This window comes from Hemiscyllium ocellatum, chromosome 13 (genome assembly GCF_020745735.1).
Source record: "Hemiscyllium ocellatum isolate sHemOce1 chromosome 13, sHemOce1.pat.X.cur, whole genome shotgun sequence".
In the NCBI taxonomy this organism is placed as follows: Eukaryota; Metazoa; Chordata; class Chondrichthyes; order Orectolobiformes; family Hemiscylliidae; genus Hemiscyllium; species Hemiscyllium ocellatum.
Window position 1 is genome coordinate 6,057,006 of NC_083413.1, and position 18,594 is coordinate 6,075,599.

Consider the following 18,594-nt stretch of genomic DNA (forward strand, 5'->3'; position numbering starts at 1 on the left):
AAACACATCAAGTGGTAAGGAGAGACAGTGGGAGTATGGTAATGAGATAGAGGATCACCTGTGACCACACTGAATGGAACAGCAGACTCAAAAGGGCCAAATGGCCTACTCCTGCTCCCAGTCTCTACGTTTCTAACAAGGATGGGGGTCCTGAAGGCAGATTTCAGGGAATTAGAAAGGAAATATTTAAAAAAGGCAGATCCTTAAGCAGTAATCTCAGAATTAGTCCCAGTGCCATGTGCCATGTGCCAGTTACAGGAAGAATAGAAGGATTGAGCGACTGAACATGTGGCTGGAGAACTGGCATGGGGACGGGGGTGGAAGGCTACCGAATCTGGAGGCATTAGGATCGGTTCTGGGGCGGGTGGTACATGTACAAACTGGATGGGTTACATCTCAACAGGAACTGGGACTGATATGCTCCCAGGGAGATTTGGGAGCGCTAAAGGATCTGGTTTAAACCAATTTGTTGGGGGAAATGGGAACCAGCAGGGTAACCGAAATTGGGTGGGAGCTTAGCTGGAAATAGAAAAGTGTGTAGGAGATGTGAAGACAGGTGAAACAAAATTAATCATGGAGCATGCCTCAAAATGAGGCATGATGTCAAAAAGACAAGCTTAGAGCTTTCTACTTGAGTACCGCATGGTCTAAACACAGAGATACTGGTGTATGATCCAAGTGTCATTACAGAAATACTGCTGCATGGTGGCCAGAACTGGGAACAGAACAGCCTTGAATATTCAAAGTTTAGGAAGGACAGACGAGAAAGGAGAAAGCAAGTGGAGTTGTGACGATAGTAAGAGATGGGATTAGCACGCCAGTAAGGGAGATCTCATATCTGAACAACAAGGTGCAGAATCAGCTTGGGTGAAACTAAAAACAGTAAGGGTCAGCAGACACTGTTTAGAGTGATTTATAAACCACCCGTGATTGTGTGGGGCATTAATCAGGAGATGAGGGAAGATTGTAGCACATGTAACATGTGCACCAGCTAGCATGGATCACTTTAATCCATATACAGACAGAGTAAGCCATTTAGGCATTAAAATGGAGGACAGGTTTCTGGAATGTGTTACAGATGGTTTTCTAGAGCAGGATATTGAAGACCGAATTAGAAGATATACTATTTTAGCTCAAATACGATGAAATTTTTTTTAAAAAGGCCTAATTAATAATCCTATAAAATAATCTTTAGGGATAAGACCATTATACAATACAATGTTAGAAAATGAGGGAATTTGATCTGAAAGATGGATTTTTAATTTGAAGAAAGCAAACTAAAAAAAGGCATGAGGCACAGATTGGCTGAGCTGGATTGAGAAGAATATTAAAATGTATAAACATACACAGGTCAATGGACAGTATTTTAAAACTATCATACAGTTTACAACAACTATATTTCTTCAAGGGGCAAAACATCAGAAAAGGAGAGTTAACAAAGGCGGCGAAGGAAAGTAGTAAAGTTAAAATCAGGCTTAAAAAAAGTGGGCAGAAAATAAGTCATAAATCTGAGGATTGGGAAGTTTATAGAGTAATATGAACAAAGACTAAGAAACTGACAAATAAAGGAAGCAACTGAATACAAGCACAATCTAGCAAAATACAGAAAAAACTGTAAAAGCTTCCAGAGATACAGAAAAGAGAAAAAAATTGTTAAACCGAATGTGGGTCCCCGCCCCCACCTTCATTCTGCTGACCCACCCCCCACAGATCCCATTGTCACCATCCCCACTCCCCCCCCAAACAGAGGGGAACACCACCCCTGCTCATGACTCCACCCCCATTCCCCCCCCCCACACCACACCCACTCCAGTTACAGGCCTGACCCCCACTCCCAGCTCCACACCCACACCAGGCCCCACCTCCCTGCCCTGCTGAGTTTTCACCATTCTCCCAGACCTCCCCCTCTCGGAGGACTAACGATCAGTCCTCAGCAAAGGACTCACCTTCATCCCCCTCCGCCCACGCGTCAATGAATTTAATACACGCCGTGACGTCGAACACTTCTTCCACTGCTTCCGAGCTTACTTTCACAATCAGGATTCCCGCCCACCTTCCGAGGACCCCTTCGCCCACCTCCAACACACTGCATCCACCTGGACACCCCGCACTGGCCTATTACCTGCCCTCGACCTCCATTTCCAACTGCCGCCGGGACATTAACCGCCTCAAACTGTCCAGCCCCCTCCCCCAATCCAACCTCTCACCCTCTATGCACTGCCCTCCACTCCCACTGCTCCAATCCCAACCTCACAACCAAGCCAGCAGATAAAGGGGACGCAGTGGTCATCTGGCGCACTGATCTCTACACCGCTGAAGCCAAATGCCAACTCGAAGACACCTCCTCCTCCCGCCCCCTCAACCATGACCCCACCCCCCCCATCACCAAACCTTCATCTCCCAGACCATACAGAACCTCATCACCTCAGGAGATCTCCCACCCATAACTAGTCCATCTTCCATAATTACAAAGGCACCACTCCCCTCCTCTTCCTCCGCTACATTGATGACTGCATTAGCGCCACCTCGTGCTCCCGCGAGGTGGTTGAGCAATTCATCAACTTCACCAACACATTCCACCCCGACCTTAAATTTACCTGGACCATCTATGACACCTCCCTCCCCTTCCTGGACCTCTCCATCTCCATTAATGATGACCAACTTGACACTGACATTTTCTACAAACCCACCAACTCCCATAGCTACCTGGATTACACCTCTTCCCACCCTACCTTCCTGCAAAAATGCCATCCCATATTCCCAATTCTCTGCTGTATCTGCTCCCAGGAGGACCAGTTCCAAAACACAACACACCAGATGGCCTCCTTCTTTAGACACCGCAATTTCCCTTCCCACGTAAAAATGCCCTCCAACACATCTCGTCCACATCCCACCCTCTGCCCTCAAACCCCACCTCTCCAACCGTAACAAGGACGGAACCCCCCGTGCTCACCTTCCACCCTACCAACCTTCGCCTCAACCAAATCATCCCGACGACATTTCCGCCACCTCCAAACGGACCCCAGCACCAGGGATATATTTCCCTCCCCAGCCCTTTCCGCCTTCCGCAAAGACCGTTCCCTCCGTGACTATCTAGTCAGGTCCATGCCCCCCCCTACAACCCACCCTCCCATCCTGGCACCTTCCCCTGCCACCGCAGGAACTGCAAAACCTGCGCCCACACCTCCTCCCTCACCTCCATCCAAGGCCCCAAAAGGAGCCTTCCACATCCATAAAAGTTTTACCTCCACATCCACCAACATCATTTATTGTGTCCGTTGCTCCCGATGCGGTCTCCTCTACATTGGGGAGACTGGATGCCTCCTAGCAGAGCGCTTCAGGGAACACCTCCAGGATACCAGCACCAATCAATCTCACTGCCCCGTGGCCCAACATTTCAATTCCTCCTCCCACTTTGCCGAGGACACGCAGGTGCTGGGCCTCCTCCACCACCACTCCCTCTCCACCCAACGCTCGGAGGAGGAACTCATCTTCCACCTCAGAACACCATGCCAGGGCATCAATGTGGATTTCCCCAGTTTCCTCACTTCCCCTTCTCCCACCTCACCCAAGCTCCAGCCTTCCAGCTCAGTGCCGTCCCCATGACCTGTCCTGATCCAAGATGGCGGCGACCTAGCAAGTCTGAGTCTGTAGTAATCCACCCAAAACTCGGACAAAGTGGGCTACCCCCCTTCATTACACCTTCCAAGCCTTTCAAAATAGCTTCTAATTTTTTTTTGATTACTTACAGTGTGGAAACAGGCCCTTCGGACCAACAGGTCCACACCAACCCGCCGAAGCGCACGCACCCAGACCCATTCCCCTACATTTACTCCTTCACCTAACACTACGGACAATTTAGCATGGCCCATTCACCCGACCTACACATTTTTGGACTGTGGGAAGAAACCGGGGCTGCAAAAGCACGACCGAGATATTGAAAAAAAAAATCGAACATCGCAATGGAGGTGCAGAGCTAAAGGCCGCGACCTCAGAAGCTGCTCCAGAGTTGGCCGTGGGCTGGGTCCGGACTCTCAAACACAGAGTCCGGGCCTTAGAAGAATACATCGATGACCTCGAGAATTGGGGTCGCCGAAAAATTATTAGTTTGCTAGGCCTTCCCAAACGGGAAGAGGAAGGCCAGATTGCAGTGGTTCCCTCAGATGTGAAAGCTGCAGGCTGGATCAGGCCAGGTGCGGGTAGAGTGGGCCCACCGGGTTGCTATACGCATGTCCGGATTGGACCAGCGCCCCCACCCTGTTCCGGCTTCAGTGTTACAGAAAGCAGCAAATGCTTCTGGAAGCCTCCAGAACCCTTGGGAAGGATCCGCAAGCCATGACATATAAGGAATCTAGGAATATGCTGTTCCAGGATTTCTCCACAGCTTTGGTCCACAAGAGGAGGGAATTTGATGAAAAGAAGCAGCGTCTAAGGGACTTAAGCATCCATATTCCTTACGTTTCCAAGCCTCGCTGCGTTTTAGTCACGAAGGATCTGTCTATAACTTTGGATCGCCGGAGAAGGCCAAAGAATGTTTGGACTCTCTCAAATAGACTAAGAATTAATCCGTGTGGTCAATGAGGCTGTTGTGACCCCCTTCCCCCAGTCTACCTTTTCTTTCTTATTTCCTTTATTGTTTAATATCATCTCGGGAGAGGGTGCTTATTTACTGTCCAGTATGCGATTTACTTTTTATTTATATAAGCCGGACGGTTTAGTTGGTGTGTGTGTGTGTATGTGTATGGGGGGGGGGAGGTGGCGTTGCTCTGTCCTACCTCATTTCTTTCTTCGAGCAGATTTTTCTTTTTCTGTTATCATACTTAGTTTTTATATGCTTATACTTGGTATTACTTTTAGTAAATGTATCTAGGCGTTGGTGTGGGTGGGGAGCTCCCTTTCAACTTTAGCTTTATAGCACACTTGATTTCTTTACTTTACTACGTGGTGCCTGGGTTGAGGGTGGGGTGCTGGTTGGGACAGGATACGATAGGTTTACTGATAGGAAGAGATTTCCCCCTGGGAGCAAGGGGAAAAGTCTCCTTTTAAAGGTGTTTTATATTTTTCTTATTTAGAAATAGTTTTTTACTATATTGTCATGAGTGCATTAAAGAACTTCTATTTTTGTGAATTTTCGACAGTCTATGCTCGGGGTATTTTGGGTGGGGTTCTTCCTCCTGGGTGGTCTTGGACTTGCCTGGGCGACTATGGTTAGTCATTCGATTAAGTGGCGCACCTGGAATGTCAAGGGGAGTAATTCACCAATCAATTGGAAGAAAATACTATCAAATCTCAAAAAAGGGTTGATATAGCTCTCTTACAGGAGACACATTTACTGGATAAAGAGCACTTGAAATTACAACAGGGAGGATTTGATCAGGCCTTCTTTTCATCTTTTAGTTCAAAAGGTAGGGGAGTAGTCATTCTCATTCAGGAGAACCTTCCTTTCAAAATCTTAAGTCAGATAAAGGATGAATCTGGATGGTATATACTGACCAAAGCCCTTATAAATGGAGAGGAGTATGGGATTTTTAATCTTTATTGTCCTCCAGCGCACACTTTCAAATTTATAACAGAAGCATTCTCCAAAGTGATAGCTTTCAGAGCTTGTTACACAATTATAGGAGGAGATTTCAACTGTATTATGTACCGGGAGGTAGACAGGATATCCAGGAGTACTGTGGGTATATCTCCTAGATCCAGACAATTTCCGAATTTGAATAAGGAGCAAGGATTAGTAGGTGTGTAGGTGCCTTCACCCGCGAGGCAGAGACTTTTCTTTTTATTCTAATCCACGTAAGTGTCACACTAGATTTGATATGTTTTTTGCTCCCTCTGTTTTTCTGAATTCCACACTATCCTGTAAAATAGGTTAATATAATAATCTCTGATCATGCTGCAGTGTAAATGGAAACCAAGACTAAGAACAATGAAACGACCCCCCGACATTGGCGTATGGATTCTTTTTTAATGAAGGATAGTAAATTCGTAAAATATTTTTCTCAAGAATTCAAAACCATTTTGGAAATTAACTCGGGTCGCCCAGTAACCCGTCGGTGATGTGGGAGACCATCAAGGCCGATGCGCGGGGTCTAATTATTTCATACATGGCGACCCAAAAAAAAGGGAGAACAGCAGCACCTACATGAGGCTCGCTTGGAGGCAGCTGAGGTAATGTATGTAGCGGAATTAATGGGCTGAAACTTGATAGTCTCCATCCCAGAGTGTGGCTGGAGTTGATGCATTGGTAACTATCTGCCAAAATCCCGTACAGCATGGATTTATTTGATTCTATTTACTACTGTTGCATGTAATACAGTGAAAAGTAATGTTTTGCATGCTGAATGGATTGATTCCTGCAGATTAGAAATTTACAAATGTTATCCCATAAGAAAGGAGCAAGGGGAAAGGTCAGGGAAGCAGATCCAGCCAGACTTGTCTCAGGTTGATGCAAGGAAGTTGATGAAGGACTGTTGACAGAGGTAGTATTTTTATATTTGCAAAGGGCTTTTTGGTTCCCCATAGGAGGTTGGTCATCAAAATGAAAGCACATTGCATAGGAGGTACCCTACTGACACAGATCAACGATCAGAGTCAAAATGAGAGTGGTGCTGGAAAAGCACAGGTCAGGCAGCATCCGAACAGGAAAATCGACGTTTCAGGCAGGGCAGGAACATTTCCTGATGAAGGACTCCTGCCCAAAACGTCGATTTTTCTGCTCCTTGGATACGTCTGACCTGCTGTGATTTTCCAGCACCACTCTAGTCTTAACTCTGATCTCCAGCATCTGCAGTCCTCACTTTTGCCACAGATCAACAAACAGTTAATGGACAGAAAAGGCAGCAGGAAGAAATGGGTCAGTCTCACACAGTCAAGCTGACTGGTGGGGTATCATAAGGAACAGTACTTTGGTCCCTGCTGTTCACACCACACTAATTTGGAACTGGGAAACAAACCAAATGTTCCAAAATTTGCAGATGGTACAAATCTCAGCTGGAATGTGCGTCATTAGGACGACAAAACATTCTAAGGAACATTTGGACGGGTTTCGAGAATCAGCAAGAACATGCAGATGGAATAGAATTTGGAAAAATGGGGTTACTTACTTTGGTAGGAGAGAAACAAATGTGCAAAATATTTCTTTGGCAGAAAGGTCTGACACTCAAATCCTTAAGTCAAACAGTAAGCACCTCAAGCACTGAACAGTTTTAGTCTCCTCATCTCAAGAAAGAGATCATTGCCACAGACAGAGTGCAACTAAAGTTCACCAGACTGGTTGTCAGGATGCTGGGCCTTTCTTATGGAGAGAGATTAGACAAACTGGACCTGTACTCTCGCGAGCTTCAAAGAACGAGAAGCGATGTTGAAAACTACAAAATACTTTGAAGGGATATAGATGCAGCTAAGACGTCTCCCCTGGTTGGGAGCCTGGAACCAGTGGGCACAGTTAAAAAATAAAGGGGATGCTATTTAGGGCTGAGAGAAGGAGAATTATCATAGAATCCTTACAGGCAGGCCACATAGCCCATTGAGTTCACATCGGCCCTCCGACAGCATCCCTCCCGCCTCACCCCAACCAACCCTATCCCTGTAACCTGGCAATTTTGCATGGCCGATCCACCTAACCCACACATCTTTGGGCTGTGAAACTGGAGCACCCGGAGGAAACCTACGCAGAGACCGGGAGAACGTGCAAACTCCACACCAACAGTTGCCCTCGGCTGGAATCGAACCTGGGTCCCCGGCACTGTGAGGCAGCAAATGCTAACCAGAGAGCCACCACGTTGCCCAATTATGTTCTTAATCTTAACGAAGGATAGAATTCTGAAAGATCTAGAAGATAATCAGAACAACCAAATGGAAATGAAGAATCAGATTGTGCCCAACAAACCAGGTAAGAGTTTGTTGAAAGAGGTAACTGGCGTGAATTAAGAAACAGAATATAATGTGACTTTTAAACCCATTGCCTGTGACACATATACATCCCATGAATGAATTTTAATAAAGACATTTGGGGTTTGGGATATAGATGTTAAAAACATCTCAATTTGATAAAACAACAAAGATGCTATAAAAAAGGGATCTATGGCCGGGGTATATGATATACAACATGAACATGCAATAAGAGCTTTATTTAGCTTCATTAAAAGTCCACGCTGGAGAATTATGACCAATTATAGAGTCATGCAGCTTGGAAACAGACTCTTTAGTCCAATTCCTCCATGCAGACCATAATCCCAAACTAAACTAGTCCACCTGCCTGAATGTCGACAATATCCCTCCAAACATTTTTTATTCACATACTTATCCAAACGCCTTTTACAATTTGTAACTGTACCTGCATCCACCACTTCCTCTGACAGTTAATTCCACACATGAACCACTGTGCAAAAAAGTTTCCTCCATGTCATTTTTAAATCCTTCTCATCACTTTAAAAATGTGTCCCCATCTTGAAATCCCCCACTCTAGGGAAAAGATACCTGCTATTCACCCTAACCATGTCCCTTAAGATTTTATAAACCCCTACAAGGTCACCCTTCAACCTCCTACATTCCAGTGAATGACATGTCCCAGTGTATCCAGCCTCTCCTTATAACTGAAACCATTCATTCCCAGCAACATTCTGGTTAATCTATTTTCAACTCTCCCCAGATTAATAACAACTGCTTTCTTAACAGTACACAGATAATACATCGCAAATTCATCAACATGATATGATCACATACAAACGTGATCAATGACTTGAAAAATTGGAAGGTACAATTCACAACACCAGGTGATAGTCCAACAGGTTGAATTGGAAGCACACCAGCTTTCAACACACTGTGCTTCCAATTAAACCTGTATCCAGACTATAACCTGGTGTTGTGTGATTTTTAACTTTGTACACCCCGTCCAACACTGGCATCTCCAAATCTGGATAAAACTGAACTATTTTTTGCTGAGTTGGGTTGATTTTGTGGAGGTGGAGTAGAAACACAAAGGTCAAAATGCAGTTGTGTTCACCTATTAACGTGGTGGCAGTTTATGAGTCAAAGGGTTGTAGAATTAAATCCGACTCCAGCTTTGATCATGAGCAGCACAGTACTGACAGCGTGCGGCATGGTCAGTGGTTTAGTCTTTAGGTCGGACATGTCTAGTGTAAAAACAAAAAGGGAGTTCTCACAGTACTGCTGGCAACCTTCTTCCCTGAAACAGAAAGGGATGCTAACCTGCTCATTGATTCTCCGAGCGTAGGAACTTGTGCACAGCTGTGTCTCACATCTATCTACATAATATTGACTCCACTAAAAACAAAATCCATTAGTCAGGAACTGCTTTAGGGCATCCTGTGCCTTAAAAATATCACTGCAAATTTGTTCTTTAGATTGAACAAAGGATAAGAAAGGGATCATGGCTCTGCTTTAACCCTTTCAATACTAGAAATGGGAATGCTTGATAACTAGAGGATGACGAAAAAATGGCCAGCACTTAAAATACCTTATCGTGCAAAAATGATTTCACAAAACAAAAAGTTGGTAAGGGAAACATAGTCTTGCATCACTTCATTAAAGAAAAGTTGTTTTTATTGACATCCAGGTTGTGCTGCTAAAACGCATGTTTCATTAACACAAATTTGCTCTAACACGACTGACAAATTGGGGACACTGTTTCTAAAGTGCAAAGTTTTAAAGCATGCATTGTTTATAACAAGATTCCAGCCCCATTAGTTTAAATGGTGATATTATGCAATTTTTTAATAACACTGGATTGTACAAGAACGGAATCACAGAATCCCTACAAAGTAGGAACAAGCTCTTCGGTCCAACAAGTCCATATTGACCCTCCAAAGAGTATCCCACCCAAACTCATTCCTCTATATTTACCCCTGACTAATGCACTTAAGCTACACATCTCTGAAGTCTATGGGCAATTACATAACTTGCACATCCTTGAATTGTGGGAGGAAACCCATGCAAATTCCACACAAACAAACAGTCACTAGAGGCTGGAATCGAACCCTGGTCCCTGGCACTGTGAGGCAGCTGTGCTAACCATTGAGCCACCACACCTTCCTGGAACTACTGCATTATAGCGGAACAGGAAGTGACTAACAGATATTGCTCAAACAGAGTGTGAACAAGAGGTAGTAATAGTGAACTCTAAAACAAGATTTAAAGATGTGTTCTCTAAAGACAGGAATAAAATGCACCTCAGTCCAAACCCTCCTTACCTAGCTGCTGGGCCCATTGGATTACTTTACCGGTATCAGAAGCATTGCCTTCTGCTATGTATGTAATTTCAGACCCAATCTTCCATCCAACCAATGGATAAAGGCCTGCATTAATAAAATTATACAATAAAAAGATTGATTCAATAACTGAACAATTCTCATTCTGTTGTGCTCCACATTTACATTTTACTTGAAGAGGTAATACAGCCGTTACCAAACTTCTAGCATTTGCTTCAACTAATACATTTTCCATCCTCACAGTCACTTCAATATCTGTCCACAATGGTCACCACTCTTATCAGTCTACACTGGCTTTGTCAAACTAAATGGTGTTATCATAGACTCTGGTGGAATTAAAGGTCAGTGAGTAACTGAAGCAAACAGCACAGGGTATGGAGGTGCTGGTGGGGAGGTCTCCTCGAGGAGGGCCCCTGGCTGTACCCTCACCCAGGCCGGGCCAGGCTGACGGCACAGCCTCTGGCTGTACCCTCACCCAGGCCGGGCCAGGCTGACGGCACAGCCTCTGGCTGTACCCTCACCCAGGCCGGGCCAGGCTACCAGGTCCTTTGGCACCCCAGCCTATTGGATGGCTGCCTTCAGGTACTAGACCTGCCCACATCAGAGCCACCTCGACTCCACCCCACAGCGGTGGCCTGGCTATTTGTTTTTGAGCGTGTTTTATTTTAAATGAGTGCTGTGATGATTGGGCATTTTGTTGGTGAGGTGTTCTCAGTGACTTTTACTAAAAACAGGTGCTGCTCTGAAGGTAGAAGGGCTCTGATTGGCTCTCCAGCCCCAACAACCTGCCAATTGTCACAGGTTTAAGGAGAGAGGAGAAAGATTTAAAAAAGGGACAACTTTTTCACACAGAGGGTGGTGCATTAATGGAATGAGCTGCCAAAGGAAGTGGAGGGTGCTGGTCTAATTATAACATTTAAAAGGCATCTGGAAGGGCATGAATGGGAAGGGTTTGGAGGGATATGGGCCAAATGCTGGCAAATGGGACTATATTTATCTAGGATATCTATTTGACATGGATGAGTTGGACTGAAGGGTCTGTTTCTGCGCTGTACATCTCTAGGGGTTGTGTGTCCATTAATTACTGAATCATTTATGTGGAGGTCTTGTCTTTAAGTTTCAGAAGAGGGAGGGAGGAGTGCTCCTGGCCACAAAACACGCCCGACTCCTGTCTTTCCCCTCTGTGGAGTGAGCTCAGCCCATTTTGCCAGTAGCATTTGTTGCTCCATCACAAATGTTATTTCTCATTACTGAAGACAGGATTAAGGCCAGGGTTTACCTCCTGGGCGTTGGAATGGAAAATCCCAGGTTAATATTCTTACCAAGCCTAGCACCCACTTTTGGAGGTTTGGCAGCCTACTTGGACCCACTTTGGCCAAACCAGGAATAAGGCTGGCTTCACATTGTGTCTTTGTTTGGAACTTCACACAGCATAGAATCTAAACATCACCACCAACATACAATGCCACAACTTCGACATGTTTGTAAATTACAAGGTTGTCCCTGAACGATTGAATGATGATAATAAAATAAAGAACTGCACAATTAACGATAGGTTGCTTGCTCTATATAACTGTCATACAATAACTTTCACACCAAAGGATTGCTGACTGATTCATGATAACATGACTGAGTCTGAGTTGATGTGATGAAAGAATTAAAACAGATTGCTGTACCTGTTACAGAAGCATGTGGCTTGGTTCCAGTATTGATAGACATGAAAGTGCCTGTTCCCATGGTGAGCTTCACATCTCCTGATTCAAAGCAGCACTCCCCAAACATGGCTGCCTGTTGATCTGCTGCCTGGATATAGTAAAAGAATGAGTGACACCAGGACTGACATACAACTGCTTGACAAATCCCTTTTATTTGCCTTGACAATTCAACTCTTTCACAATCCACACAGCTTCCTTATTCTTCGGCTGGAAAGCTCACATATCCCCTAAGATACCATCAAATCCATGGCACAGTGGCCTCTCAGCGCCAGGGACCCAAGTTCAATTCCACTCTTGGACGACTGCCTGTATGGAGACTGCACATTCTCTTCATGTCTGTGTGGATTTCCTCCCACATCCCAAAGATGTGCAGTTTAGGTGGATTGGCAATGCTATGTTGCTCACGGTGTCCAGGTTAGGTGGATTAGCCATAGGAAAACGCAGGATTAGGGGAATTGGATGGGTCTGGGTGGGATGCTGTTCAGAGGGTCTGTACAGACCCACTTGCCTGTTTCCACAGTACAGGGATTCCATGATTTTATCCTGTCTCAAAGCCAATTAATTTCTTTTCCATTCTCCTCTTGCCAACTTTAAATGTCCCCCAGTCACTGGCAGGAAGAGAGACAGGAAATACGAAGACCAGTGAGGAATGTTTGAGGACTCTTGGAGTATACTCGATGGAGTTTAGGAAGATAAGAGAGAGTATTTAATTGAAACATACACAATACTGAATGGCCTGGACAGAGTGGATGTTGGGTGGAGTGACCAGGACCCGAGAGTATAGCCTAAGAGTAAAAGGAAGATCTCTTAGAACGGAGATAAAGAGAAACTTCTTCAGCCAGAGAGTGGGGAATCCATAGACTTCACTGCCACAGAAGGCTGTGGAGGCCAGGTCACTGAGTATGTTTAAGACTGAGATAGATAGATTCTTGAGTATCAAGGGGATCAAGGGTTACAGGGAGAAATTGGGAGAATTGGGTTGAGAAACTTATCAGCCATGATTGAATGGCAGAGCAGAGTCAATGGGCCGAATGGCCTAATTTCTGCTCCTATGTCTTATGGAAATCCTACTCAATGGGATAATGACTTGGAACACAACAAGCACTAATACTCAAACAATGTGTGTGCCATCTGCAGTTTTCAGGTAAGCATTTCTGTCATGCAAAGAGACAAAACATTTAAGTTGCTAATTTCGAGACAGTTCCAAGATTGGGTGAAATGAGGAGGAATTTCAACTCAGATGGTTGAGCGCCTTTGGAACCCCTTACCACAGATAGTTGTGGAGGCAGAATCCTTGTGTATATTCAAAGCTGAGACAAATTCTTGATCTCAAGGGAATCAAGGGTTATGGGGAAAGGACAGAAAAATGGACAGGAGAAACATTGGATCAGCCGTCGTGCTATTGAATGGTGAAGCAGATTATACCAATTGACCATCACAACAAACAAACGTCACTTCAAAATCTATCCTTGGAAACATGGAGAATGCATGAAATTTTATTCATTTCTCTTGTCAAATGTCATAAGATTATATTCTACGCCTTTCCAATTTTTTAGGGCTCAGTAATAAATGCACAGCAGCTGCTGACCAGAAAACACATTCTATACACATCTGCAAAACTGCAATGAAAACAAAGAATCCAGAGCAGAGTCCTTAGATATTACACTATTTGGCACTCTGTACAAAATCATAAAATTATTTCAGAATATTTAATATTCTGCAGCACTTACCAAAGCCATTATCGGAATAGGGATTCCAAATATGCTTTCATCGGTGTATCCAAAATTGCAACTAAAATATTAGGAGAGAAAATACATTGCTTTAATTGCATTATTTTTTTTTAATGTACAAGAGTTTAAGTATCAAGTTAGTTACTGAAATGTCACTCAGTATCTTCTCATTTATTCAGTCATGGCACATGGGTGTCACTACCTGGGCCCAGCATTTACTGCCCATCCCTAGTTGCCCCCCTAGCCTTGCGATGGTGGAGATGAGCTGCCTTCTTGAACAACTGCAGTCCATGTGCTGTGGGTTGACCCACAATGCCTTTAGAGAGGGAATTCCAGGATTTTGACCCAGCAACACTGAAGAAACAATGATAAATGTACAAGGCAGGATGGTGAGTGGCTTGTTGGGGAACTTGCAGGTGGGTAGTGTTCACATGGATCCTTCGCCCCTGTCAGTCTAGACGGTTAGGGGCCATGGGTTTGGAAGGTGTTATTTAAAGAATATTTGGTGAATGTCTGCAGTGCATCTTATAGATAATACACACTGCAGCTACCGAGTGTCAGTGGTGGAGGTAGTAGATGCTGGTGGATGTGGTGCCAATCAAGGAGGCTGCTTTGTCCTGGATGGTGTCAAGCTTCTGGAGTGTTGTTGGAGCTGCCCCCATCCAGGCAAGTGGGGGAGCATTCCATCACACTACTGACTTGTGCCTTACAGATGATGGACAGTCTTTGGGGAGTCAGGAGGGGAGCTACTCTCCATTGGTATTCTGGGCCTCTGACCTGCTCTCATAGCCACTGTATTCAGATGGCTATTCCTGTTCAGTTTCTGGCCAATGGTAATCCCCAAAATCTCGATAATGACAGATTCAGTGATGGTAACACCACTGAATGTCAAGGGGTGGTGGCTGGATTTGAGATTGTTATTGCCTGGTGTTTGTAGAGCATGGTTATGGATACTGTCCATATCTCGCACCATTTGGACAGGGGCTGCTTCAGTATCTGAGGAGTCAGGAGCTGTGCCGAGACGTTTGACATGTAACATCCTAGGTTGGATGAAAGAGGACAATTGTAAATTACAATCACCTCAGGGGGAAAAAAAAAATCACAAAGGCACTAGTACACATTTGCCTAAACTCATGTCACTGATTTAAAATTATGGATGGCATGACATTCAGTGAGGTACAAAGAGGTGCAAAAAAAAAGAACTTATTTTTCCACTACAGGATGAAGTTTCTCCCATCTTATCCATGCCTCTTTAAAAATCAGGTATTTCTTCAATGCCATACTCTCTCCTTAAACCTCTCGATAGACACGCGAGGAGTACCTTAAGATACAGGGAGTACCACCGAATAGGATTTATTTTAATATCTTATCTATTGGCATCATCCTTTTATTTGATTGGAGACAACTGTATATTTATTCCATCTTAGAGCTACCAAGATAAACTGAGATACGGATACAAAAAATTAGTTTCTTCAATTTCTCCTATACACGTTGCTCAATTGCACAGAAATAGAGGAGTAGACCATTCGACCCCTCGTGACTACCTCTTTCTCAAACACAATGTATTGGCCTCAACCACTTTGTGGTATTGAATTCCACAGGTTTACTGCTATTGTACAGAAATTTGTCAGCTCAGTCCTAAAAGGTCCACCCTTGATCTTTAAAAGCATGACCCTTTTAAAAATCCTGTAACCCTTCTTCAGAGACCTTTTGAAGTATGGTCACTGGACTCAAAGCATTAACTCCGCTTTCTCTCTCCATAGACGCTACCAGAACTAGAGTTTGTCCAGGAATTTTTATTTTTGTTTCAGATAGTCACAGATGTACAGCATGGAAACAGACCCTTTGGTCCAACTCATCTAGATATTCTAATCTAATCTAGTCCCATTTACCAGCACTTGACCCACATCCCTTTAAATCCTTCCTATTCCTACGTCCACATGCCTTTTACATGCTGTAACGTACCAGCCTCCTCCACTTCCTCTGGAAGCACATTCCATACACACTCGCGAAGAAGTTGCCCCTTAGGTCCCTTTTAAATCTTTCCCCATGAGATTTGGGCTTGACTATCCTTGATCTTCTTCATCCAGTTCTTCATTTGAATTTCATGAAATAATCAAGTTCTGTGCTATCAACATCTATTTGCCCTTCACTCCGCATGCAGTTAATTTTGCAACTGCAACTTTTTAATTCCACTCAATTTTCAGTCAGAATCACAAAATCTGTCAAACGTCAGGCAATGATTTTAACTAGTCTGCAGTATAGCAGTAATACAACATTGGTGATACTTAGTTCAGGATTCTTACCTGGTGTCCTTCACTGGAGGGAGGATGGACACAGGCACAGAAAGAAGGTTTGCAAGGAATTTACTCCAACACAACTAAAATGATAAACACCAACTGTTATAATCTTGCATGTTGCCTTAAATTAGAGACTGTTTCTTCAGATGAAGAAATTTCGATGCAATGTACCTTTAAAAATAGCATAATTGAACACCTATAAACTGAAAATTATGTTCAAATTAGAAATATTCCTCATGAAATGAAAATGAATTTTTAGCTTAGAGAAAAAAAAAGTCAAAATACCTGATAAGGATCAAACAGTGCTGTAGTACTTGCATTGGAGTAATCTGTAGCATAAACAGCACCTACATATAAGGAACAGCACAAGGAATATAATTAAAATGGAAATAGTCAGCATATTAACTTTAACCTTTGATATTAAAGAAACATCTTATAATAACTCAATTATTTGTCATATAGGATGCGCACCGAAGCATAGATTCAGCTCAAAGGCTTTAACACAGCAACACTCTTGAGAAGGAGCTACAAACTGGTCATTATCAGAAGTTTATTATGGATTAAATAGTCTTTAGAAAGGACTGGAAATGGGGAGAGAGAAGGTTAACAACGATGAGAGAAATGATTACAGATGGATAAACGTAGACCAATAAGGATGAGCAGGCAGTGGAAATGTTCCAGTAAAATCAAGGAACAGAAAAAAGGGACTGCAACAGTTAAAGCACCAGCTCACCACCACCTCCTTCTCAAGAGCAACCAGAAATGGGCAATAAACCCACCATCACCCACATCATAAAGTGGTTTGTTTTTCAGATGTATCTTGTCTGACTAAATGTAGATTTTGAGGAAATCTCTAATAAGATAGATATTGATGTATTTTTATATATTATGGGAGGGATTGGTTACTTCAGTTGGCTGAATGACAGGTTTGTGATGTAGACCATCACTGGTGTGGGTTCAACGGATTTTTCACTGTATCACAGAACATGTGAAGTGTTGTTCTGGGTGCTACACGGACAGACTGTACCAAACAGACTGCTTCTGGGTGGCAGAACTGACTGCAGAATACCGTGTTATAGCTGCAGAAGGTGCAGAGACAGATCAACATTAACATTGGACAGGTCCATTCAAAAGTCTGATAACAGCAGGGAAGCAGCTCTTTGTACACTTATTCAAACATTTATATCTTCTGCCCGATGATTTAGGGTATAACTCGGGTGGCCGGCCCTGACAATGTTGGCCGCTTTCCCAAGACAATGGGAAATATAGATGGAGTCAGTGGATGGAAAAAGTTGGTTTGCACGAGGACTGGGCTGTGTTCACAACTCTCTGTAGTTTCTCACAGCCTTGGGAAGAACAGTTGCCAAACGAAACCATGATCCATTCAGACAGGATGGTTTCTATCGCACATCTATAAATATTGGTAAAAGTCTTTGTGGACATGCTGAATTTCCTTAGCGTCCTGAGGTGGTAGAGACATTGTTGTGTTTTCTTGACCAGTGTGTCAACATGGGTGGACCAGGGCAGATCAACGTTGGTGATGGTCATTCCCAGGAATTTGATGCTCTTGACCATCTTCACTTCAGCTTCATTGATACAGACAGGGGTGTGCCCTCCACTCTGCTTCTTCATTTTGGAGATTGTCATCATATACCGTGTGGCTAAGCATTCAATCTCTCCTGTATTCTGTTCTGTCATTGTTTCAGATCAACCCACAACAGTGTCATCAAACTTCTAAAGAGAGTTGGAATGGAATTTGGCCACACAGTACAAGGTGTATAGTAGGGGTCCGAGTACGCAGCCTTGTGGGGGGGCCCCCGGTGTCGAGGACGATGGTGGAGGAGGTATTGTCACCTATTCTCACTAATGGTGCTCGATAGGTCTGAAAGCTGAGGACCCAGTTAATAAGGGGAGGGCTGGATCCTGGTCGCAGAGTTTAGAGATGAGTTTGTTTGTAATTATTGTGTTGAAGGCAGAACTGTAGTCATTAAGTAGGAGCCTGATCTAGGTAGCCTTAATATCCAGATGTTGCAGGGATGAGTGTACAGAGAGGGAGATGGCTTCTGCGGACCTGCTGTGCTGTTGGCAAAGGATCAAGGCAACGCAAGAGGCTAGATGGATGTGAACCATGACGAACAGCACGAAGAACTTCATAATTATGGAGTCAGAGCCACTGGGTGATAGTCACTGAGGCACGTGCCTGATTTTTATTTTGACATCAGGATGATAGTGGTCTTTCTGAAGCAGGTTCAGACTTCCTGCATTGGCCTGAGGTTACCACGAAGGATTCTCCTTCTCAACCTCTTGCCGCATGTGAGTTGTGGTGACCCTTTGGTTAGATCACAATCAGTCATCCCTCCCTCATGAAAGAGCAGCCCTCTGGTCCACGAGGACGATGGTGACTTTATCTTTATTTTATGTATGAAAGCATGAGAGTGGTATAAAGGGTACTGTTCTAGGGTTTCAAGTTTTCATTATATGCATCGTGAATGTTGATAAAGATGGAACAAAAACTGTTGTACATTCAGGTGTGGAGTTGATAATAAGGATACAAAGTAATACAGATGGAAGCAGGAAATTGCAAAGGATTACTAATTTAAAACATCTTTACTTACTAATA

At 43.9% G+C, this 18,594-nt stretch overlaps 1 protein-coding gene across 3 annotated transcripts in view; it reads right to left on the reverse strand.

Moving 5' to 3' along the window:
* The window catches only part of gk5 (glycerol kinase 5), an 84,151-nt gene that overhangs the window by 17,738 nt on the left and 47,819 nt on the right, over positions 1-18,594 (reverse strand). For all 3 annotated transcript variants that reach the window (XM_060834505.1, XM_060834504.1, XM_060834506.1), the window contains 5 exons: positions 16,260-16,321; positions 15,981-16,054; positions 13,675-13,735; positions 11,906-12,032; positions 10,212-10,316 (listed from right to left, as the gene is read on the reverse strand). In XM_060834505.1, coding sequence (XP_060690488.1) covers positions 10,212-10,316; positions 11,906-12,032; positions 13,675-13,735; positions 15,981-16,054; positions 16,260-16,321 — 429 coding nt within the window. The remainder of the gene's footprint in view (positions 1-10,211; positions 10,317-11,905; positions 12,033-13,674; positions 13,736-15,980; positions 16,055-16,259; positions 16,322-18,594) is intronic.